Source organism: Podarcis pityusensis, assembly GCF_964106645.2.
Source record: "Podarcis pityusensis genome assembly, chromosome: 18".
NCBI classification, from domain to species: Eukaryota; Metazoa; Chordata; class Lepidosauria; order Squamata; family Lacertidae; genus Podarcis; species Podarcis pityusensis.
In genome coordinates, this window is record NC_138043.1 from 3,286,520 (window position 1) to 3,311,552 (window position 25,033).

At 49.3% G+C, this 25,033-nt stretch overlaps 2 protein-coding genes across 10 annotated transcripts in view; one reads left to right on the forward strand and one right to left on the reverse strand.

Moving 5' to 3' along the window:
- DAZAP1 (DAZ associated protein 1) overlaps nt 1–13,761 on the reverse strand; it is a 50,657-nt gene extending 36,896 nt beyond the window's left edge. For 3 of the 6 annotated variants that reach the window (XR_013981177.1, XR_013981178.1, XM_080989086.1), the window contains exon 1: nt 13,391–13,754. Coding sequence is in view for 4 of the 6 variants with exons in the window: in XM_080989086.1 (XP_080845212.1) it covers nt 13,391–13,422 (32 nt within the window). In the remaining 2 variants the exon portion in view is untranslated. Of the gene's footprint in view, nt 1–13,390 lie in introns of all 6 variants that reach the window. The other 3 variants (XM_080989087.1, XM_080989084.1, XM_080989085.1) reach the window with 3 other exon arrangements.
- GAMT (guanidinoacetate N-methyltransferase) overlaps nt 1–25,033 on the forward strand; it is a 242,831-nt gene that overhangs the window by 213,924 nt on the left and 3,874 nt on the right. For 2 of the 4 annotated variants that reach the window (XM_080989168.1, XM_080989169.1), the window contains exons 2-4: nt 18,251–18,448; nt 22,302–22,447; nt 24,309–24,372. In XM_080989168.1, coding sequence (XP_080845294.1) covers nt 18,251–18,448; nt 22,302–22,447; nt 24,309–24,372 — 408 coding nt within the window. Of the gene's footprint in view, nt 1–14,317; nt 14,464–17,869; nt 17,988–18,250; nt 18,449–22,301; nt 22,448–24,308; nt 24,373–25,033 lie in introns of those variants that run through there. The other 2 variants (XM_080989167.1, XM_080989166.1) reach the window with 2 other exon arrangements.

Consider the following 25,033-nt stretch of genomic DNA (forward strand, 5'->3'; position numbering starts at 1 on the left):
ACAATGACATGATTAACCCCACAGGTGGGGGAGCCAGGTGTATGGCAGGAGCTGTTGAAAGGAAACTTAAGCACCACAAAAACATCTAATTGTGTGTGTGCTTCTCTAGGGAAGCAGGAAGTCTTCGGCACAGCACAAACGTGGCTCAAGTTAAAGCAGGCTCAAGCCAGACAAAAGAGGGAGGCGAGGCTATAGGTCTCTTAAGTGGCCCTCATCAGCCTTCCCTAACCTGGTGCCCTCCAATGCGATGGGTTACAACCCCAAACAGCCCCAGCCAGCTTGGCTGCATGACACTGAAGTTGATGGGAGGTGCAGTTCAAAACATCTGGAGGGCACAAGGTAGGGGAAGGCTGCTTTCCAGGGTCTCAGGCAGATGGGTCTTTTCCCAAATAAGCTGGTACTTACACTGTTTAAACTAACAATGTCAGGGACTCGGGTTGGGACCTTCTGAATGCAAAGCGGATGGCCTGCCATTGAGACGCGGTCCCTGCCCAGACATGTTCACCCATTTGGGTAAAGAAGTCTAATAAGCACACTGTTTTTGTCTTAATTATGAGAAACATTTCAGCAATAATGAGAGATATGACAATGGCAAAATGACAAGCACACCGGCTGGGATGCAGAGCTGTAACACAAAGCAATCTTCCCCACTGGCGGGGGGGGGGGGGGAGTTACACTGAAAGTGTTATCGATAGATATTTTACAAATAAATACATGCATGTTTAAGAACAAGCATAAAATCCCTTGCTGATCTTAACCCAGCAGCTATGTTGTGTCGATTAACTTGTGGCTGAGAGGATTTGACTCTTCAGCTGGTGCTAAACTACTTTCTCTTTTACTCAGGATTCTAGCCCTCATGGTACAAGATGATGTACACAACCATGCAGACCATGCTTGGAAAATACTCTCGTCTGCGGCCCAGCATTAATTGTGCCTCTCTACTGCTCATTACAGAAGCATCCTTCTCCTCTATCACCAATTATGGTTTCCCAAAAGCATACAGAGAGCAGGTGTAGTGTGTATCAGTGTTAGAAACTCAGATATATAAGCTGGGCGCCAAATGGCTCCTTAAACTAGAGTGGCAGTCACCATAATGGAATGCAGAGTTGTAGTTTTCAATACAGCTTTTTTGATCCTGAAATTAATTCTGATTGCGCAGACAAAATACAATGGGTAGGATTCTACAGGATGTGTTGTTGGTGTGTGAAAACGGTCAAGATCCAAGGATCCCCAGGCATGAACCTCCAGGTGATGGAGACGTCAGGTGCTATCCTGGTGCCTGAGCATCTTCACTTGGTTGCAAGTGGCCAATAGCCAGGTGCATAATGCGCCTGGCAAATTTCGAATGCTGGTATGTATGTGTCCATGGGACGCGGGTGGCGCTGTGGGTTAAACCACAGAGCCTAGGGCTTGCCGATCAGAAGGTCGGCGGTTCGAATCCCCGCAATGACGGGGTGAGCTCCCATTGCTCGGTCCCTGCTCCTGCCCACCTAGCAATTCAAAAGCACGTCAAAGTGCAAGTAGATAAATAGGTACCACTCCGGCGGGAAGGTAAACGGCGTTTCCATGTGCTGCTCTGGTTCGCCAGAAGCGGCTTAGCCATGCTGGCCACATGACCCGGAAGCTGTACGCCGGCTCCCTCGGCCAGTAAAGCGAGATGAGCGCTGCAACCCCAGAGTCGGCCACGACTGGACCAAATGGTCAGGGGTCCCTTTACCTTTTTATGTAGGTGTCCAGCAGAACAAAGCCAAGAGCCAGGGCTCTACCTCATAACAGCAACCCAACCTACAAATGCAATACAATACAACATGTGACCCTCGGTGGGTAGGAGAGGGCAACATCATGTACCCTTCTCCCATGACACCGCAGCAGTAATGAGGACAACACTTGACGTCACAATGTTGCTGCTTCATCTACAATTCATTCACTAAGGGAGAACTCTGGTCTCCACCACCACCACCCAACCCCAAGCAAAGACGAACCAAGCACACCTCCCCACGCAGAGAAGGCAGTTCTTTTTATATCTCTTTCTCTGGGCACCAAGATAAAAAAACTACCCTACCCGATGACTAATGGCTTTGTCTTGTCAACTTGAGCCAGAAAACTGGATCTACTCTGCAGGCGAGCCACACCCTAAGGATGGTTGCCATCAGACAGACAAGTCTCGCTGGAAGCTAGTTCTAAGTGCCATGGGAGGCTGAGCAACAACAGGTTCTTTGAGGGAAATTTTGCTGCACAGGACACTTATGACAGCATCGTGAACTTCCATCACTGCTGGTATCGCCAGGAAGGTAGAACTGGAACCCAGTGTCTAAGGCTTGCTTTGCATGTGGAGTGACCCAGGTTCGATCCAGGTTGACACCTCCAGTTAAACAGGAGCAGGTGATGTAAAAGGCCCCTTCTGAGCCCCTAGAAAGCCACTTCCTGTTGGGGTATAAAACACTGGGCAGGATGGACAAATAGCCTGACCTGGTAAAGGCAGCTTTCAATGCTCCTATGATCTCTAATGCAGGCAGGATGCAGTGGAGGCAGGGGAAAGTACTCTATTATTAATATTAATATTAGTATTAGTATTAGTATTATTGCAGCTGCTGCTTTACCATCAAGTAAGCTTTGCCCAAACCAGCTCCAGGTGTTAAAACTTTACCACCAGGTATTAAAACTCAACCCAGCCTCAAGATCATTTCACATGGGGCTGAAGAGCAAATCTTCAGGAGAGTAAGGTAAAGGGACCCCTGACCATTAGGTCCAGTCGTGACCGACTCTGGGGTTGCGGCGCTCATCTCGCTTTACTGGCCGAGGGAGCCGGCGTACAGCTTCCGGGTCATGTGGCCAGCAGGACTAAGCGAACCAGAGCAGCGCACAGAAACGCCATTTACCTTCCCGCCAGAGCGGTACCTACTTATCTACTTGCATTTTGACGTGCTTTCAAAATGCTAGGTTGGCAGGAGCAGGGACTGAGCAACGGGAGCTCACCCCGTCATTGCGGGGATTCGAACCACCGACCTTCTGATCGGCAAGTCCTAGGCTCTGTGGTTTAACCCACGGCGCAGTCGCCTAAAAGTTCCACAGCTTTGCCCCTAGGAATCAAACAGGAAAATAGGCAAAGGAAGCTGCCTTAGAACAAGTCAAATCATGGGGCCATCTAACTCAGTATTGTCTTCACTAACTGAGAGCAGTGGCTCTTCAGGGTTTTTCAGGCAGGGGGCATTCCCAGCGATACCTGGGGACGCTGGTGGAGAATGAACCGGGGGCCTTTTGTGCACAAAGCAGATGTTTGACCGCTGAGCTATATATATGGCCCCTTCCCACATTTCTTCAGTTTGTGGAATCCAATGAACAGATTGATTTGGACCACTATGGGGAGGGAAGGCAAGCCCTTGCTTAAAGGTAAAGGTAAAGGGACCCCTGAGCATTAGGTCCAGTTGTGGCCGACTCTGGGGTTGCGGCGCTCATCTCGCTTTACTGGCCGAGGGAGCCAGCGTCCAGCTTCCGGGTCATGTGGCCAGCAGGACTAAGCCGCTTCTGGCGAACCAGAGCAGCGCACGGAAACGCCGTTTACCTTCCCGCCGGAGCGGTACCTATTTATCTACTTGCACTGGTGTGCTTTTGAACAGCTAGGTTGGCAGGAGAAGGGACCGAGCAACGGGAGCTCACCCCGTTGCGGGGATTAGAACCGCGACCTTCTGATCAGCAAGTCCTAGGCTCTGTGGTTTAACCCACAGCGCCACCCGCATCCCAGCCCTTGCTTAAGATCAGACAAATTCAGGTTTATCCGAGCTCTTGAAATCTACCACTGGGAAAACAGACATCCAACAAAAAGAACTTTCCTTCTTCTTTTTTTAACTAGTGCAGAGTTCAGGGCAGCTTTCCGTGCAAACGCATGAATACCGCTCCAAGTGTTTCGGCTCGCTTTAATAATGCGCAGTGCCCATCAATGGCTGCGCAGAAAGCACAGAGTGTGCCTACGGAGGAGGGTTGTCCAGGGACATCAATACCGAGAGATGTCACCACCACTGTTAGCAAGGCAGGACTCCAGCGCTCACCCACAATCTTATCACAAGCATGGCTGAAGCAGGCATCAAGAGATGCCCAAGCACAATCCCAACCGCACAGGTCTAATGAATACTTGAGAGGCACCCTATTATTCACCAATGAAAGGGGGAGAAGCGACTTGTGTGGAACTAATGGCTACACTGGAGGGGTACTGCTTAATTCTTGGACGTCAGGTGTGTGTGTGACTAAAACAACTTGCATGCAGGGAAGTTCACGTGCTGAAATATAGTCTATTGATGAAGCACACTCATTCTAGAGGGCTAAGGCAATTTGAGGATGTTGACGCTCGGAATCTTTTCCACATACAAAACGCTTTCCCATTCTCGTTGACTTGCAAAAATTCGGAAAGGTAGAGAGCATTAAGATTCCCATGTTACAAAAAACTGAGGCTGAGATGTTGCAAGTGGCACAAGGTCACCCAACAGAAATGACAATAAATGACAAACTATGGATATGGGGTTGGTTTTACTTGTCCCTGACCCTGCTCTGGCATGTTCCCTAACACATTAAATCCCATTTCCCCCCTTTTACTGAAGGGGCTCAGAGCAGCCAACCATTCCATTAAAATTACTGTAAGACGCCCCCCCCCCCGCCTCAAAACATATCCTAAGCCAAGCATCTCTCTGCAAGGAGGAGGGACTTTGAAATCTTTTCAGTCTTCCAGCTCTATTGTAAATTATTTCTGGCCACCTTGACAAATATTCAGACCAAAAAAAAAGTGCAGGGTTTTCTGAGGTCAAGCAGAGCAGCTGTATGTAAATAAAGTGTGGCTATTTATACACAGCTCCATAGATTGCCACAAGCTAAGACAGTTTTGGCCTTTGGCTTTGTGTTAGATGGGATTCTGGTACACTGAGCAAATGCAGAACAAACCGCCGCTGCAGCCTGAAGATGGCATGGAGAAATAAATAAATAAACAGACCACGAGAGAAGCAAGCTACCTTGCACCACACCGTTCCAACAAAACCTCTCATCTTCCAGCGCTCGGTCACTGCCATCTTAACTATTTTACCAGCAGCTCATCTCCTATGCCATGGGGAACCGGGTTTGCTTGACCCTTCATTTTAAGCAACACTTTCCTTAATGCTAAAACAAAATGCTACTAACAACAGCAACAACAACAACAACAACAACAAGGAACAGGTACTTCTACATACCTAACTGAAAGCCCCAAGGAACAGGGTAGCAAAGCACAGAAAAGCAATCCATATTATTTATAGGCTCTCGCTCCCTTGGATTATTTTGGGCTCCACTGGAAGGTCGAGATAGAAATTTAATAAATAAATAGCTTTAATGGCCATGGAGAATTTTCTCCGGCTAGATGCAGTCCAATTCAGACTGATTTGGTACTAAGCACCACTGAGCTTGCTGCTGAGGAACCATATGTCGGATTTGGATGAGCAGCCTCTGACTTTTGGTTTTAGGTCCTGTGCCATTTTTATGAATTTGCTGTATGTGAATTGTGTGCTAAGCATCCAACAAACACCCTTCACAATTGCCAGACTCGGTTCTGTGCGATAATTTCCATACCTCGAGGCATTCATGAGAAATAGAAGAAGAGTTTGGATTTGATATCCTGCTTTATCACTACCCTAAGGAGTCTCAAAGCGGCTAACATTCTCCTTTCCCTTCCTCCCCCACAACAAACACTCTGTGAGGTGAGTGGGGCTGAGAGACTTCAAAGAAGTGTGACTGGCCCAAGGTCACCCAGCAGCTGCATGTGGAGGAGCGGAGAAGCAAACCCGGTTCACCAGATTACGAGTCTGCCGCTCTTAACCACTACACCACACTGGCTCTCCAAAGGAGAGCCTTAAAGGAGCCTTGGGCTTGCACGCTCCCTCTCCTCGCTCTGTGTGCATGGCAATTCTGTCCCTCCTTTACTTCCAGGAAAGGATGCAATTGCTGAGCACGAGGTGAGGAAGAAGGGCAAGGATGAAGCAGCAGCACAAGCACCTTTTATCAGATTCGGCCAGTATGCAGGCTGCAACCTTGCCTGGATGGAGACAGTTTGGCAACAATCACCCATGCTCTGTTACCTGAGATGGATGTGGGATTGCCCCTGAAAATGGCCTGGAAGATGCAGTTGGTCAAGAAAAGCACCGCAAGATTAACTGGGGCTAATCGAGTCTGTTTCTGTGCTCACTTTAAACCTTTAAGGCTCTAAATAACTTCAGACTAAGTGACCTGGAAGGCCACCTTCTCACATACATACCTGCCCACACCTTACGATCCTCTTTGGAGTGCCTGTTCCAGCTGTCCCTGCTGAATGAAGCAAGGCAGGCAACTACCAAGGAGAGGAGAGGGCACTTTGGTGAAGCAATAGCCTTTCCAGGAAGGCTCACCCAGTGGCGTAACATGGGTTGCCAAAGCCCGGGGCAAGGCAAGTATCCTTGGCACTGTCTATCGATAGGCGGGAACTAAGGGGCAAAAACTAAGCAACATACCCGAGTAGCAGCCGTGGCGTCCCGTAAGCACTGAGCATGGCAGAAAATGGAATGGGGGATTGGTCGGGAGCAGGGTTCTTTCCAAAGCCCGTGCAGAGGACATTGGGAGATTTAAATGTGAGAGGGAGGGCACACTATTTTAAAAATTTATTACTACTACTTTTTCTTTTGAAATTTTGCACCCCTGGGAATATTTACGGCGCTAGCAACCGCCCCTGTGACCCCACCAATGCTACGGCGCTAGCCACTCGCCTAGTAAAATTTCGTGATCTTTCTGGTGACAGGTGAATATCATTTTTTTCTAACCAGCCCTTTAAAATTACTTAAGTAATTTAGAGCTCTGTTTTTTAATGGTGGGGTGCATCAAGTTGTGGTGTGTTGATGCTGTTCTTGAATGGCTTCATGTTTTACTTTGTATTTCAATTTTTTAAAACTTATTTACTGTACGTCACCCAGAGAACTTTATGTTATGGGATGCCCTGCAAACATAGCAAACAAATGAAATAAAATCAGAGGCTCCTTGAAGGCTCTTTCTCTCTCTCTCTCAGAAGCAAACCAAGCTCTGCCATTGTGCCTAAAATCAGCCCATTCCTATTGCATTATCTTTCTCTTCACCACAGAAGGAAAACAGTTTCCTATGAAACCACAAATAACGAGCAAGCTACAGATAAGCTTACAAATCCAATTTATTAAAACAACACAGATTATTGTGGCCACATTTCCTGTGCCACATTCCACAGGATCAGGAAATTAAAAAAACCCATTTGCTATTAGAATTTTATAAGTGTTGCGAGGACACCCAGAATCAACAGCACCCATAACGCTGAGAATTCTGCTGTTGCTAACTGGCATCAGGATCTAGCACTTGTTATGCCAACAAACAAAGAGCATTAATTGAATCTTTATGAAGGAAGTCTAGAGGAAATCCAGTCCCACTTACAGGTTGCTTGTCCAGTCTCGCATATACCTTGACCTAGACCAAGGGTCGTGGGTGGTGCTGTGGGTTAAACCACAGAGCCTAGGACTTGCCGATCAAAAGGTCGGCGTTTCAAATCCCCGCGACGGGGTGAGCTCCCGTTGCTCGTTCCCTGCTCCTGCCAACCTAGCAGTTCGAAAGCACGTCCAAGTGCAAGTAGATAAATAGGTACAGCTCTAGCGGGAAGGTAAACGGTGTTTCTGTGTGCTGCTCTGGTTCACCAGAAGCGGCTTAGTCCTGCTGGCCACATGACCCGGAAGCTGTACGCTGGCTCCCTCGGCCAATAAAGCGAGATGAGCGCCGCAACCCCAGAGTCAGCCACGATTGGACCTAATGGTCAGGGGTCCCTTTACCTTTTTAGACCAATAACAGGGAACCTATGGCTCTCAAGATGTTGATGAACTCCCATCACCCCTGACCATTGGCCATGTTGGCTGAGGCAGACTCAGATTGTAGTCCAACATCTGGAGGACCACAGGTTCCTTACCACTGACATAGGTGGTCTACACTTACCTATTTTAGTGATTGTGGCCTTTTAAAAATAAAAGTATTTACTGCATTGTTGCCTGAAGTGGATTTGCACTGGTCATAGGTGACTGCTAAGAACCTTTGGGCTTTTCAGTTACCGTATTTTTCGCTCTATAAGACGCACCAGACCACAAGACGCACCTAGTTTTTGGTGGAGGAAAACAAGAAAAAAAAAATTCTGAATCTCAGAAGCCAGAACAGCAAGAGGGATCGCTGCGCAGCGAAAGCAGCAATCCCTCTTGCTGTTCTGGCTTCTGTGATAGCTGTGCAGCCTGCATTTGCTCCATAAGACGCACACACATTTCCCCTTACTTTTTAGGAGGGAAAAGTGAGTCTTATAGAGCAAAAAATATGGTATATTTTTCACCTGAGGTTTCACAGCTCAGTTTAAAAATTTAAAATTCAGCTCATATGAACAAGGCTGATAGAAGCAGCTTGTTTCCTGCCACTTTGAGTGCTACTCTGACAATGGTAAGGCAGTATAGCTTATCAGTATTTTTCTTTTAAAAATTACTGCAGCAGCAACAACGTACTTGATGCTTTACCAAGTAACAAAGACAGGGCCCAACCTCAAGACACTTAAAGCAGAAATGTCAACAACGGCTTAGCAACACACCACAAGGAAAGAGCCTGCAAGGAATGAATGTCTTTAAGTGCATTTCAGATGGGAATATGAATTAGCTTTATGAGGGATGGTGTAAGACTCAAGGAAAAGGTAGACTTTATTGCGAAAATGCTTCACAACTCACAGAGCAGAAATCTTCCCAATGAGTAGAACCCAAAGGACGAGCCATTCTTCTTGTCACATCCCAAAAAGTATTTAGTTGACTGTCTACTTGCAACCCTCGCATAATGTTTATACTTTTGCCACCATGCTAATTCTGCATGCCGTACTCTTAAGCATGGGCCCGATAGTAGAAGAAACTTTATGATCAAACTGCTTGATATTAAACTAAATGTGAAGCAATGTATGGAGGCGTAATCTAAATATTATAGTTGCTGGTTTTAAGCATCTTTTCCATTTTCAGCATAGTAAAGTTTCTTCGATTTCAGGCTATGTATGCTTATTTCCTATAGAATGGCAGCTTAGTGAGCTAGGGCTTAGATATATTCCCCCAGCTCTTTTCCTACATACTGTACTGCAGACATCCTGTTCAACATTTGGAGCACGGTGACTAAGGACGACATATACAAAGACTCAACCAGTGAGCTATTTTGAGGTTATAGATTAAAAGCATGAAATCCCTTAGAAGGCTTTACAAAAGTAACCCCCCCTTTCTCACCCCCCTTCAAATTCAGCCATTCCCAGGATGGAAATTGATCTGTGGAAATCTGCCCGGGAACAAGAAATATAAAGGCACGTTGGGCACCCCAGGAGGTCTTATCTGCATGTGGCAGAGAAGTAAAAAACGAGATATAAAAGAGAATCTTCTTTTTAAGCCTTTATCCCTCCAGTGTGGGCTGCCTCGGCCTCAGAGGCTGAAAGCAAAGCCATGCCTTTGCCAGCCGGGCTCAGCACAAGAGGGGCAAGCTCCATGCATCACGGGGCAGCATTGATGAATCACCAGTGTTCTTGTCCTACACAGGTTCTCAACCTCCTTCAACTGAAGGGGACTTAAGAGGCACAAGAGAGAGCAAAGGTCCGAATATGATGGCTTGTATAGGGTCACAAAGGGACAAGGAGGAGCATGGTTCAGCAACCAATGCCCCCTTCCCCTCACAAAGTGTGCAGAGGGACCTCAGATAATAATTGGAGCTCTTCACAAGGGAGTGTGTGTGTTGTGAGAGGAACCCCAAAACGCATGTCAGAGGGCAACAAATGGCCTGGGCCTCTGAACTGATTAGGGAGCTGGACATGAGCCCACAATCTCACTACAATCTTGATCTATATCCACATATTACCTAAGGAGTAATTTAAGAGCACCTGACAAGTATTACCCCCAACAGTGTTATCACTATATGCACCAACACACGTCCTCAACAGTTGAATTACCTCCCTGTGTGTTTTGGAAGGAACGGAGCCCAAGAAATGAACAAGTCCAGTACCTCAACCATATAAAAGCATACAGTATGCTGAAAGAACCTTTCGCTGCCATGTCTGCTCCAGCATCCAATAATCCAGGAGACAGATCTTTGCGTATCTGCTGGGAGCCCTCTAGTCTAATACAACCCACCCACTGGGGCCTCAAGGCCCAACAGCAGCCACCTCTCCATTGGAGGTTGTGCTCCAAATCCCCATTCGCTTATCTGCAAAGTAGCAATCACAGACCAACAGCCCCCTAGAGAGAACCCTCCTCCATGTTTAAAGGCAGGACGGTGCCATATGGGCTTTCTGGAAGCACCTGGTTCAGTAATGTGGAAAGCGGGGCTTTGGGTGCAACAGACCAAGCAAGGTTCTCGTTTTTCTGAAATCCATTTGTGCACTTAGCTCCCCCACCCCATGGCTCTGCTGATATAACAACTCCCACCCCATGCTCTCTTTCACCTTCTGTGGCCTTAACCCCCACAGTGCACACCCATTATTATTTTGAATCCAACCCACCCTAATTAATAGCTCATCCTTTTGGCACAGAGAAAGGTTGGAGACAGACGGAGGGAGGATGACTTTCGTTAGAGTTTCTCGCAGCTCCTCTCACAACCCCCCCCCCCCAAAACTGGCCCTCTCCCAAGCCCTCAACTTCAACCCCACCCCCAAAATAGAGAAGAGTTAAGACCCCTTGACCCACCTTGCCCTGCAGTGCAGAGGGGGTAAGAGAGACAAGGGATAGAGGGTACAGAGAAGCGTGTGCTGGCCGTGGGGGGGGGGGGTGTTCCTTTGGAGAAACTCCTGCCTCATAGCTGAAAAAGTAGGAAGGTTAACCCAGCTTCCTCCCTCCCCACCTCTTCCTGAGCTCTGGGGGAGAGAAAGATCTGAAACTAAAGAGAAAGATCCAAAATAAAGGAAAAATGAACATTATTAGGTGGTTGACTTTCAGCAGCCCTCCTTGCTGATCGTCGGCCCCCTTCCCAAAATTTATGGCTCTTGTCGCAGAGAGAGATGGAAGGGGGAAAGCAGCAAGGAGGGTGGTTGCGAAGGGGGAGAAAGGCCCTTCCTTTTCACTGCAGGGTCCTCTGCTGGGGGTGGGGATAGAGAGGTCACTCTCTTCTCCAGCCAAATCCAAGAAATCCCTCAACAGCCAGGATAAAAAAGAGAAAGACAGGTAAAGAAGAGAAGGGGCTGAGACCTATCTCACCCAAACAGTAATAAGATGTGAGAGTGTGGTCTTTTTTTGGGGAGGGGTCTCCTTCTTTTTTCCTTCCCTTACAACAAGGCTACTATGTGCAAACAGAGGAAGAGGGGGTGTCCTCCCTGTGACCCCCACTTTCCCCCCATGTGACAGGGCCTTCCCCCTTTCCCCCCTTACAACAGGGCTACTATGTGGAAACAGAGGAAGAGGGGGTGTCCTCCCCGTGACCCCCACTTTCCCCCTCGCCCTGCCCCCCCCCACATGACAGGGCCTTCCTAATTCTCCCCAAGTGTGGTCTTTTTGGGGGGTGGGGGCTCCCTTTCTTCCCTTACAACAGGGCTACTATGTGGAAACAGGGGAAGAAGAGGGTGTCCTCCCCGTGACCCCCACTTCCCCCCAAGTGTGGTCTTTTTGGGGGGCTCCCTCTTTCCCCCCTTCCCTTACAACAGCGCTATGTGAAAACAGAGGAAGAGGGGGGTGTCCTCCCTGTGACCCCCACTTTCCCCCACGTGACAGGGCCTTCCCCCTAAATAGTAAGTGTGGTCTTTGGGGGGGGCTCCCTCTTTCCCCCCTTCCCTTACAGCAGAGCTACTATGTGGAAACAGAGGGGGGTGTCCTCCCCGTGACCCCCACTTCCCCCCTCGCCCTGCCTCCCCCATGTGACAGGGCCTTCCCCCTAAATAGTGAGTGAGGTCTTTTTTGGGGGGTGCTCCCTCTTTTCCCCCCTTCTGTTACAACAGGGCTACTACGTGGAAACAGAGGAAGAGGGGGTGTCCTCCCCGTGACCCCCACTTCCCCCCAAGTGTGGTCTTTTTTGGGGGTGGGGGCTACCTCTTTCTTCCCTTCCCTTACAGCAGGGCTATGTGGAAACAGAGGGGGGGATGACCTCCCCATGACCCCCACTTCCCCCCTCGCCCTGCCCCCCCCATAGGTGACAGGGCCTTCCTCCTAAATAGTAAGAGTGCACTTTTTGGGGGGGGCTCCCTCTTTCCCCCCTTCCCTTACAGCAGGGCTACTATGTGCAAACAGAGGAAGAGGGGGTGTCCTCCCTGTGACCCCCACTTCCCCCCCATGTGACAGGGCCTTCCCCCTTTCCCCCCTTACAACAGGGCTACTATGTGGAAACAGAGGAAGAGGGGGTGTCCTCCCCGTGACCCCCACTTTCCCCCTCGCCCTGCCCCCCCCCACACATGACAGGGCCTTCCTACTTCTCTCCAAGTGTGGTGTTTTTGGGGGGTGGGGGCTCCCTTTCTTCCCTTACAACAGGGCTACTATGTGGAAACAGGGGAAGAAGGGGGTGTCCTCCCCGGGACCCCCACTTCCCCCCAAGTGTGGTCTTTTTGGGGGGTGGGGGGCTCCCTCTTTCTTCCCTTCCCTTACAGCAGGTCTACTATGTGGAAACAGAGGGGGGTGTCCTCTCCGTGACCCCCACTTCCCCCCAAGTGTGGTCTTTTTGGGGGGTGGGGGGCTCCCTCTTTCCCCGCTTCCCTTACAGCAGGTCTACTATGTGGAAACAGAGGGGGGGTGTCCTCCCCGTGACCCCCACTTTCCCCCCTCGCCCTGCCCCCCCACACGTGACAGGGCCTTCCTACTTCTCCCCAAGTGTGGTCTTTTTGGGGGGTGGGGGCTCCCTTTCTTCCCTTACAGCAGGGCTACTATGTGGAAACAGAGGAAGAAGGGGGTGTCCTCCCCGGGACCCCCACTTCCCCCCAAGTGTGGTCTTTTTTGGGGGGCTCCCTCTTTCCCCCCTTCCCTTACAGCAGGGCTACTATGTGGAAACAGAGGGGGGTGTCCTCCCCGTGACCCCCACTTCCCCCCCACGCCCTGCCCCCCCACACGTGACAGGGCCTTCCTACTTCCCCCCAAGTGTGGTCTTTTTGGGGGGTGGGGGGCTCCCTCTTTCTTCCCTTCCCTTACAGCAGGTCTACTATGTGGAAACAGAGGGGGGTGTCCCCCCCCTGACCCCCACTTCCCCCCACGTGACAGGACCTTCCCCCTAAATAGTAAGTGTGGTCTTTGGGTGGGGGGCTCCCTCTTTCCCCCCTTCCCTTACAGCAGGGCTACTATGTGGAAACAGAGGGGGGTGTCCTCCCCGTGACCCCCACTTCCCCCCCACGCCCTGCCCCCCCCACACGTGACAGGGCCTCCCCCCCCCTCACCCGATCTCGTCGGCGCTCCCCACGCTGTTCATGGCGGGGGCGCGAAGGCCCTGGGCCCGCTCGGCTGCCCCTCCGCCTCCTCTCTCGCCGCTGCCTCTTTCTGCTTCCTCCTTCGGCGCTGAGGTGAATCCGAGCGGGGTGTGAGGGGGGGGGAGAGAGGAGGCGGCGGCGGCGGCGGTTGTGGCGGCTGCTGCTGAGGCGGCTTTCTCTCTCTTCTCTCCTTCCTTCCTCTCCGGCTCCTCCGCCGCCGCCGCCTCTCCTCCTCCTTCTCTCGGGGCTTTTCTATTTTACCTCACACAAGAGGGCCCCGGCGACCAGCAGCAGCGAGCGGGCGTCGCGCGCATGCGCAAGCGGCACGCACGCTCACGCGCGCGCTCTCGCCCCCCTCCGCCTCTCCCGTTTCCCCTGCGGCCGCCAACCGCCGCTCCCGGCCGGACAGCGCCGCACTGCGCTTGCGCCAAAGCGCGAGGAGGAGACTACTCGCTTTCTTTTCCTTTCTACGCTCCACCTACTATTCGCCATTGGCTGGTTCTAAACGGGGTTTACCGCAGGGGCGGGAGGGCGACGCGGGGAGCTGAAGGGAGGAAGAGGCGGCGCGCACGCGCGTTGATCGTCAGGGTGGGTTTTTTCCGCGAAAGGCATTATGGGAGGTGTAGTTTTTTTAAAAAAATAATTCGTTAATGTAGGCGGAGAAACCGTCCTAAAGGATGATGGGAAGTGTAGTTTGTAGCCGCTGGCACGCAGAGCACGTCTTTGCGCCCGCCTGAGGGTCAGGAAGAGAAAGGGTTAGAGGAGAAAGGTGCGCATGCGCTGAGGAAACGTAGCGTATTTTGCCGCCGCAAGGCTTCATGGGGGTTGTAGTCCGTTGGGCTGAGGGGAGGAGAATGGAATTATTATAGGAAAAGTTTTCAGGCCATTTGTGTGAGGGAGGGAAAGTCTGTTTTAAGAGGATTAAATAGATTATAAGGGGGAAGGAAAAGAAGCTTTTGGTGCCAGCCCCTCACAAAAGCCTTTTAGTAGGAAAGGATACACTCTGTCCATGCTCAGAGACACCTTTTATCCTAAACTCACATGTACGTGATTGTGCATGGAAACTAACCTACTGGGGAAAAAGTAAAAAAAAAATGCATTTATTGCCTGGCTCATTTGGCCTCTGGTGGCCCTCATAAAGTTGCTCAGAGTGAAATGCGGCCCTCAGGCCGTTTCCTTAGGGCCAGTATAAATTACTTGGTGCATATTGGGGCAAATAAATAAATAAGCAAATAAATTTCACGTGGACCACGAATAAAACCTTGAGGGGTCTTGATGGAGACGTCGACCCAAGCGTGCAGCAGCCCTGACAAAGGCTAATCCCATGCCAGGGATCATCATCATAATAATAATAATAATAATAATTTATTATTTATACCCCGCCCATCTGGCTGAGTTTCCCCAGCCACTCTGGGGGAAAGGAGTTGAAAATAAAACTGTCAATGCCATGAATGTCATCATACAGATCTATAATAATAATAATTTATTATGTGTCCAGTTCTGGTCGCTTCATGTCAAAAAAGGATATTGCAGAGTTTGGGAAAATTTCGGGAAAGGGCAGCAAAGGGGAAGGAGGAAAGGTTGCAGCATTGAGGATTATTATTATTATCATTTTTATTATTATTATTAGTTTGGAGGAAAGGCGAGTCAGAGAGGCGACCCGAGACAGAATTATACGTGGCCTGCAGAAAGCAGACAGATACCATATTTTTTGCTCTATAAGACTCACTTTTCCCCTCCTAAAATGTAAGGGGAAATGTGTGTGCGTCTTATGGAGCGAATGCAGGCTGCGCAGCTATCCCAGAAGCCAGAACAGCAAGAGGGATTGCTGCTTTCGCTGCGCAGCGATCCCTCTTGCTGTTCTGGCTTCTGAGATTCAGAATATTTTTTTCTTTTTTTCCTCCTCCAATAACGAGGTGCGTCTTGTGGTCTGGTGCGTCTTATAGAGCAAAAAATACGGTTTTCCTCCTTTGCTAGAACTTGTGGACGTCGGGTGAAACTGGATGTTGGAAGATTCGGGATGGAGAAAAAGGAACTGCGGAACTCACTTGTGCAGGAGGCAGCGACGGCCACAAACCTAAATAGCTTTAAAAGAGGATAGGACAAACTTGCAGGAGTGTGTGTGAACACTATCAGCGGCTACCAGCCACCATCGCTAAGACAGTATTATCTTGGGGAGAAGAGTAAACCCTATACCAGGGGTCAGCAAACTTTTTCAGCAGGGGGCCGGTCCCCTGTCCCTCCGACCTTGTGGGGGGCCGGACTATATTTTGGAGAAAAAAATGAACGAATTCCTGTTGTTGTTTAGTCGTGTCCGCCTCTTCGTGACCCCCTGGACCAGAGCACGCCAGGCACTCCTGTCTTCCACTGCCTCCCGCAGTTTGGTCAGACTCATGCTGGTCGCTTCGAGAACACTGTCCCACCATCTCGTCCTCTCTCGTCCCCTTCTCCTTGTGCCCTCCATCTTTCCCAACATCAGGGTCTTTTCCAGGGAGTCTTCTCTTCTCATGAGGTGGCCAAAGTATTGGAGCCTCAGCTTCAGGATCTGTCCTTCCAGTGAGCACTCAGGGCTGATTTCCTTCCGAATGGAGAGGTTTGATCTTCTTGCAGTCCATGGGACTCCCAAGAGTCTCCTCCAGCACCAGAATTCAAAAGCATCCATTCTTCGGCGATCAGCCTTCTTTAAAGGACACATTCTTCTCATGTAAAAACACGCTGATTCCGTCCGTGGGCCGGATTTAGAAGGCAATTGGGCCGGATCTGGCCCCCGGGCCTTCATTTGCCTACCCATGCCCTACACAAATCTAGAGTGGAGCCCCTAAAGCGGTTGAGTGGTGCCTTGTCTGCCTCCTTCCGTCAACTCCTGCAGCCCAGCTGGTGCCAAACATCTTGCTCTGCTTTACTTTGGACCCCATCAGTGAAGTCCAGGACCTCCAGACACATGGTCCAGGCTTGCACCCCAAGGAGGTCACTAAAGCAGTGGTTTACTTCACACCCCCGGAGTCGCACTTAGTTGTCTCTCGAGTATTGCGCTTGGGCAAAAAAAATGAGAGGCACAAATACAAGATGGGTGACACCTGGCTTGAGAGCAGTACGTGTGAAAAGGATCTAGGAGTCTTGGTTGACCACAAACTTGACATGAGCCAACAGTGTGACGCGGCAGCTAAAAAAGCCAGTGCAATTCTGGGCTGCATCAATAGGAGTATAGCATCTAGATCAAGGGAAGTAATAGTGCCACTGTATTCTGCTCTGGTCAGACCTCACCTGGAGTACTGTGTCCAGTTCTGGGCACCACAGTTCAAGAAGGACACTGACAAACTGGAACGTGTCCAGAGGAGGGCAACCAAAATGGTCAAAGGCCTGGAAACGATGCCTTATGAGGAACGGCTAAGGGAGCTGGGCATGTTTAGCCTGGAGAAGAGGAGGTTAAGGGGTGATATGATAGCCATGTTCAAATATATAAAAGGATGTCACATAGAGGAGGGAGAAAGGTTGTTTTCTGCTGCTCCAGAGAAGCGGACACGGAGCAATGGATCCAAACTACAAGAAAGAAGATTCCACCTAAACATTAGGAAGAACTTCGTGACAGTAAGAGCTGTTCGACAGTGGAATTTGCTGCCAAGGAGTGTGGTGGAGTCTCCTTCTTTGGAGGTCTTTAAGCAGAGGCTTGACAACCATATGTCAGGAGTGCTCTGATGGTGTTTCCTGCTTGGCAGGGGGTTGGACTCGATGGCCCTTGTGGTCTATTCCAACTCTATGATTCTATGAGACAGACAGAGGCCAACGACAATGAGGTCCAAAAATGGCCCTTTGTGCCTGCCCTGGCACTACCATTGATTCCCAGTGGCCTGGATCCAGTGGTTTTCCAAAACCCTGATCTGCCAGGTAGCGGTGAGTGCAGGGCCGGATTAAGGTTTGATGAGGCCCTCAGCTACTGAAGGTAATGGGGCCCTTTCTATGTCCAGCCGTCCTTTGTCAACAACAAATTGCCACTGTTTTTTTGTGTTGAATATATTCTATATGGCCATTTATGGACCTAATAGGTATCTCAAGCCATTTGCACATGCAACCAGTCCATGCAGAATGTAGGCATCCTATACAGTGGTACCTCGGGTTAAGTACTTAATTCGTTCCGGAGGTCCGTTTTTAACCTGAAACTGTTCTTAATCTGAAGCACCACTTTAGCTAATGGGGCCTCCCGCTGCTGCCGCCGTGCGATTTCTGTTCTCATCCTGAAGCAAAGTTCTTAACCCGAGGTACTATTTCTGGGTTAGCGGAGTCTGTAACCTGAAGCGTATGTAACCCGAGGTACCACTGTATATAGAAAGGAGCAAACCAGTGATATTTTAGGGAACAGGCAAGCAGGCGGTGTCCATGACTTGCATCACAGGAGTCTGCACAGTACAAAACACTGTTGCTGTATGCAGGTTTTATTTTATTTGTTTTTTATCGTATATTTTGGAAATGTACATCCAGTTTTTTTCCCTTTTAATTTTTTTTGGGGCCCCCCAAGAGAGTGAGGCCCTAAGCTACAGCTCGTTTAGCTTATACGTAAATCCAGCACTGGGTGAGTGCATGCAAGAGTTATCCAGCAGGTGTCCCCTCGTTCCTTTCCCATTTGGAAATGGGCGTTGCAAAATGAGAGGGGGGAGGCATGGAATCACCCTTCCCTTTTCAACTCAGCACTCCTGAGATGCAGAGTCAGCTGTTTCCCCCTCCCCTTCGCCCCCCAGCTTCATCTATTTAAAGCCAACTTATTTAAAGTCCAAAGGGGTTCCTGCCGGGATCTGTTAAATCTCCAGCTCTCTCTTTCTCTCTCTGCCTCTCCAGCTCCAGCCAACATGACTTCCTCCTCCGAAACCGCCCAACCAATTTTCCTGGAAGGGGAGAACTGCAAGCCCTCCTGGAAAGAAGCGGCCGCAGGGTATGACACAACGGACACCCACTTGGAGATCATGGGGAAGCCGGTTATGGAACGCTGGGAGACTCCCTACATGCATTCCCTCGCCTCCGTGGCCGCTTCGAAAGGTAGGACGGTGCATTTACCGTATTTTTTGCTCTATAAGACGCACCAGACCACAAGGCGCACCTAGTTTTTGGAGGAGGAAAGCAAGAAAAAAAATATTCCGAATCTCAGAAGCCAGAACAGCAAGAGGGATCGCTGCGCAGTGAAAGCAGCGATCCCTCTTGCTGTTCTGGCTTCTGTGATAGCTGCGCAGCCTGCATTCGCTCCATAAGACGCACACACATTTTCCCCTTACCTTTTAGGAGGGAAAAAGTGAGTCTTATAGAGCAAAAAATACGGTATGTTTTGTTTCGCTGCATTCCACTTTTTCTCTCTCTCTACTGACTCCCCACAACGACCCTGCGAAGGCAGGCCAGGCTGAGAGGCCAGCGGCTGGCTTGCAAGGTAGCCCAGTTCGCTTCAGGGCCAAGTGTTGGGAGAAAGGAACCCGGTCTCTCCCTGGTGCCAGCCTGACACGCTAAATCGCAATGTTGTGGTCATTGGAGGTTTGTGAGCAAGCCTACCTTCAAGGGGTGTTGCTGCCGTAGTGCATCAGCGCTCCAAATTCCCCGCTTTCGCGGTAGCGGCCAGAACTGGTGGACATCCCACAAAGCTGAATATTGCGAGATTCGGGAAAGGCGGAAGAAAAGACGGCTCAGGCTTAAACTACGGAACTCTCTGCCACAGTAAGGAGGCGGTAATGCGTCCGAATACCAGTTGCCACAGGAAGGGAGAGTTGTTCTTGTGCTTGCGCCCCCCCCCGTGAGAATAGGATGTTGGCCCAGGGGGCTCCCTTTGGCTTGATCCTGCAGCCAGGCTCTCCTGACATTCCCTTTCTGGTTCAACGTTGCCAGCCTATCCTAAGCTACTCCTTGTCTGAAAGACTCTGGGTTCTACCCAGCTCTGCCCCAGTGTAGACCCATTGGAAGGAATGCTCCGAAGTTAGTCAGGCCCATCAATTTCAGTGGGTCTCCTCCGAGTAGGGCTAGCGTTGGCGGCAACACGTTCCCTCTCTGGCTGCACCGACACCCTAAAGCACATTCCGCTCCCACCCAAGGGGAAAAGAAAAACCCAGGGAACTATACGATATATACAATATACGATATCTTTATTGTCATTGTCCCATGCAGAACAATGAAATTGAAAAACTACATAAAACATTCAAAAACCCCTAAAAACTCTGAAACCGCATTTTAAAATACACTATACTATAGAGACCCCTTATGCTGCGTTTAGAACCAGAATTGCATTTGCGTAGAAACTGTTTCTCAGGCGGCTAGTCCTGGCCTTTATAACCCTGTACCTTCTTCCAGAAGGCAGAAGCTGAAAGAGATCATTTCCGGGGCGTGCACTATCCTGCACTATCTCTGCAGCTTTCTTATGACACCTGGAAGCATAGATTTGATCCAAGGTGGGAAGAGTGCACCCAGTTATTCTCTCTGCAGTCTTTACAACCCTGGACAGCATTGTTTTTTCCCTGGCAGTGCAGCTCCCAAACCACACACACAGACCGTAAGTTAATACACTCTCCACAGTGCAATGGTAAAATGCCATCAACAGGTCCTTTGAGAGATGGTTTTTCCAGAGGATTCTCAGAAAATATAGTTTGCCCTGCAGTGCTACAACTCCCAAAGAAACATAAAGATGTCTGTGTTTATATGATTTGGAACCAGGCACAGCTGAGGAAGCCCCTTGGGGCGAAACAGGGGAATATCCAGGAATCCTTCTCTTGTCTACCTGTGCCTCTACCAGTGCCAGTTTCTTAAATCTACCAACCTCATCGTCTTCATTTGACACTTACAAGACTATTTCATGGTACTCTTCTAAGGTATACGTCAGACAGAAAAATACAAGAGAGGATGAATAAATTAGACTGACAAAATAGGAATCGCATTTTGTACATACTGGACTTGGTTAACTGAATAAGCTACATTTTAATGTGTCATGTCACGATGCTGACTTTGATGTTATGAGAAGCTGCATCTAATTTTGAAAAGTAAAGGTAAAGGGACCCCTGACCATTAGGTCCAGTCGTGGCCGACTCTGGGGTTGCGGCACTCATCCCGCATTACTGGCCGAGGGAGCCAGCGTACAGCTTCCGGGTCATGTGGCCAGCAGGACTAAGCCGCTTCTGGCGAACCAGAGCAGCGCATGGAAACACCGTTTACCTTCCCGCTAGAGTGGTACCTATTTATCTACTTGCACTTTGACGTGCTTTTGAACTGCTAGGTTGGCAGGAGCAGGGACCGAGCAACGGGAGCTCACCCCGTCACGGGGATTCGAACCGCCGACCTTCTGATCGGCAAGTCCTAGGCTCTGTGGTTTAACCCACAACACCACCCGCGTCCCTATAATTTTGAGAAGTAGCTTCTAGTAAATGACTTTACAATTGTTAATATACAGCCTATTACGTTTACGTGTATTTTTTCAAGTGGATTTACGTAATATAGGCATTCTAGTGGTTTTGAGCTACAACTTTCAGCACCCTTTAGCTAACATTCCAGGGATTATTTGACACGGGCGCAGCAGTGAAGGAATGTGCTTTAGCCTTTTCCGCCCCTCACCCCAAGTCTTCCTGCCTGAGACTTCCTTGTGTTGCAGCAGAGTTAAGAATAGCCACTCTGCAAACTATCTCCCCCTTAAAAAAAAACGCTTGTGTGTGGATTCGATTCAGGGGTCGGGCTTTTCCCGACAGCTGCGGGCTGAGACGTGGAATATAAGTCTAAGGGAAGAATGATTCTCTTGGATAGAGCAAAAAAAATCTAGATTTTTCTTACATCATCTTTATATGTTAACAGTGAACCCTGGCCTTCTCGTGTTTAGCCAGAAGGCCAACACACAAACTTGTTCCACGCACTTTTGTCTCTGGCAATATTTAAGGGGGGCATGCTCCCCCCCCAGATGATAGGCAGTGCCATTCAAATGGTGTCTGTGCTCCGCATCTTGTGATTGATTATGTGGGGCGGGTCTTACCTGGGCCTCCCCAATATTTTATTCAAATTGGCACCCCTGCTTCCAGACTGATCAGGCATGTGTTGGGGGGGGGCAGCCAATTTAGAAGCCGACTTTTGAATTTCGGACCCAAGACTTTTTCTTGCTCGTACTGCACTTGCTGCCTGCATTGAATTGTAAGTAAACTTTTTGTTCAACAACAACAATTTTATTATTTATACCCCGCCCATCTGGCTGGGTTTGTTTATCTTACTTAAAAAAGTGTGCTTCATTCTATGCAACGGGGGTGAAGAGGTGGAAGGGGGTCAGCAGACCCCAAAAGAAAAGGCATTGAAAGCCGCAATTGCCTTATTCCTGCGCTTTAGTAAAGGTAAAGGGACCCCTGACCATTAGGTCCAGTCGTGACCGACTCTGGGGTTGTGGCGTTCATCTTGCTTCATTGGCCAAGGGAGCCGGCGTACAGCTTCCGGGTCATGTGGCCAGCAGGACTAAGCCGCTTCTGGCGAACCAGAGCAGCGCACAGAAATGCCATTTACCTTCCCGCCGGAGTGGTACCTATTTATCTACTTACTTTGACGTGCTCTCAAACTGCTAGGTTGGCAGAAGCAGGGACCGAGCAACGGGAGCTCACCCCGTCATTCAAACCGCTGACCTTCTGATCGGCAAGTCCTAGGCTCTGTGGTTTAACCCACAGCGCCACCCGTGTCCCTTCCTGCGCTTTAGCAGGCTGCAAAATATGTGAGAGCCTTTGACTCTGCTGAAAAGGCTTCGCAGCCCATTCACTTTTTCTATTTCTCCCCCACACACATGGGACAGGAGGTTTAAATGTCCCTCTGCTGATTTAACCCTCGATCCGTCTCCTTGGTCCGCTCAAAGAGTCACGGCCGCTGACTGGACCTCCTTGCTGTTGTGTGTCACACTCAGGGGGCCGGGTGCTGGAGGTGGGTTTCGGCATGGCGATCGCCGCCACCAAAATCGAGGAGTTCAACATCGAGGAACACTGGATCATCGAGTGCAATGAGGGCGTCTTCCAGCGGCTGAAGGAGTGGGCGAAAACACAGCCTCACAAGGTATGTCAGAAGAGCCCTAAGGCTGAATCAGGTCATAGAGGGGTGTGTGTGAGTGTGTGTGTGTGTGTGTGTGTATGTATATACACACACACACACACACACACACACACACATTTACAGACCCATATACTCACTCTCTCTCTATATATACATATTTTCAGGTATACACAAGCACCGTATTTTTCGCTCTATAAGACGCACCAGACCATAAGACGCACCTAGTTTTTGGAGGAGGAAAACAAGAAAAAAAATATTCTGAATCTCAGAAACCAGAACAGCAAGAGGGATCGCTGCGCAGTGAAAGCAGCAATCCCTCTCGCTGTTCTGGCTTCTGGGATAGCTGCGCAGCCTGCATTCACTCCATGAGACGCACACACATTTCCCCTTACTTTTTGGGAGGGGAAAAGTGAGTCTTATAGAGCAAAAAATACGGCATCACCCATATATTCAATAAACGTTTTAAGGATGTTAAAATGAATGTTTCAAGTTGTAAAACAGAAAATTTTCTGTTTTACAACTTGAAACATCCTTAAAACGTTTATTGAATATATGGGTAATAATTGTGTACACCTGAAAATGTTGGTAGCACTGAGATAAATTCAACAGTGCAAATATTCTGATGTATATAATAATGGAATACTGAATGGTATAGTTTTCTGTAAAATATGCAGGGATTTATGATGTGCAGAATGAACCATGGAAAGAGAAGAAGGGAAGTCGTTGTTGTTTTAAGGATATATTAAAACCATCCAAAGAAGGGGAGTCCACCACCTTCTGAGGGAGCCCATTCCACGGCCAGAACGGCTCTCACACCCAGTAAATCCTTCCTCGTGTTTAGTCAGAAGCTACATAACTCAGAGTGGTTTTCTTCCTTTTGATGATTTTCATAAAACTTTCAATTTTGCGATCTGAAATAAACATTTTACTTTGAAATATCGAACGACTTCCCTTCTTCCCTTTCCATGGTTCATTTTAAAAACTCAGAGTGGTTTTTCAAGGTTTGTGTCTAGAGGGGGAAAGCCCTTATAGGATCCATTCTTTCCCATGCACCCTCGCACCCAGGCCTGACCTGCAAAAGACGAAGCGGTTTAAAGTTTGCAATGTAGACGCGATTCCGGGAGGGGCTAGCACACCCCCTACCAAGAAGCCTGGGATTGAAATTGCGGATTAACGGCAGTACTGTCGTACCTTGGAAGTCGAACAGAATCCTTTCCGGAAGTCCAAAATGTTCGGAAACCCAAGCGCGGTTTCCGATTGTCTGCAGGGAGCTCCTGCAGCCGATCGGACATCTGGCTTCCAAAATATAGTTCACAAACCGGAACAGTCACTTCCGGGTTTGCGGCATTTGGGAGCCAAAACGTTCAGGAACTACCGTATTTTTCGCTCTATAAGACGCACCAGACCATAAGACGCACCTAGTTTTTGGAAGAGGAAAACAAGAAAAAAAATATTCTGAATCTCAGAAGCCAGAACAGCAAGAGGGATCGCTGCGCAGTGAAAGCAGCAATCCCTCTTGCTGTTCTGGCTTCTGGGATAGCTGCACAGCCTGCATTCGCTCCATAAGACGCACACACATTTCCCCTTACTTTTTAGGAGGGAAAAGGTGAGTTTTAGAGAGCAAAAAATACGGTAAGCTGTTCGAAAACCAAGGTACAAATTTTAATAATGTTTTTCTGCTTCAGTTTTATTTCTTCTTTTGAGTCTTCTTTGCTCTCCAACAGCCCCTCTCTGACCCAAAGAACCAAACCAGGTTAAACTGCAAACCGAGAGGAGTTGGGCAAACTTTTCAGAGCTGATTCCCAGCTGCTGAGTCAGTTGAGTGGTCAGTCATTAACCTCCTCTCCTCTGCTCTGGTCCCAAGGTCGTCCCTTTGAAGGGGTTGTGGGAGGACGTCGTCCCCACCCTGCCCGAAGAACATTTCAATGGTAAGCAAGAGACCCGATTAAAAAGGTTTCCTCCCTTTCTTTCAGGACCCCACAACTGGTGGGCGTCCAGTTAAGCTGAACAAGCTGGGAGATTCAGGACGGGTCAAATAAAGCCCTTATTCGCCCCACGCATACTGTGGAACTCCCTGCCACAGTAGGCTATCAGGGCCAACTTGGATGGCGTTAAAAGGGGATTAGACAAATCCATGGAGGGGAAAGGCCATCAATGGAATCTATGTTCTGCCTCCTGGTTGGAGGCAGAAATGCTTTTGAATTCCAGAATAAGGCAATAGTAAGTCTTTCTGTCTTCCGCACAAGAGTCTCTCTGCTGTGATCATATATTAAAATAAAAACCCCACAATTCTTTTCTTACTGTGTGTCCATTAATTTGCACCCAGTTCACAGTTCCTGTTGTATTTGCTATAAATTTTTGGGGGGCAGGTAGGTGTGGAGGACTCCCTGGTCCTGAATGGGGTGACTGTGCCCCGGAAGGACCAGGTGCGCAGCCTGGGAGTCATTTTGGACTCACAGGTGTCCATGGAGGCACAGGTCAATTCTGTGTCCAGGGCAGCTGTCTACCAGCTCCATCTGGTATGCAGGATGAGACCCTCCCTGCCCGCAGACTGTCTCGCCAGAGTGGTGCATGCTCTGGTTATCTCTC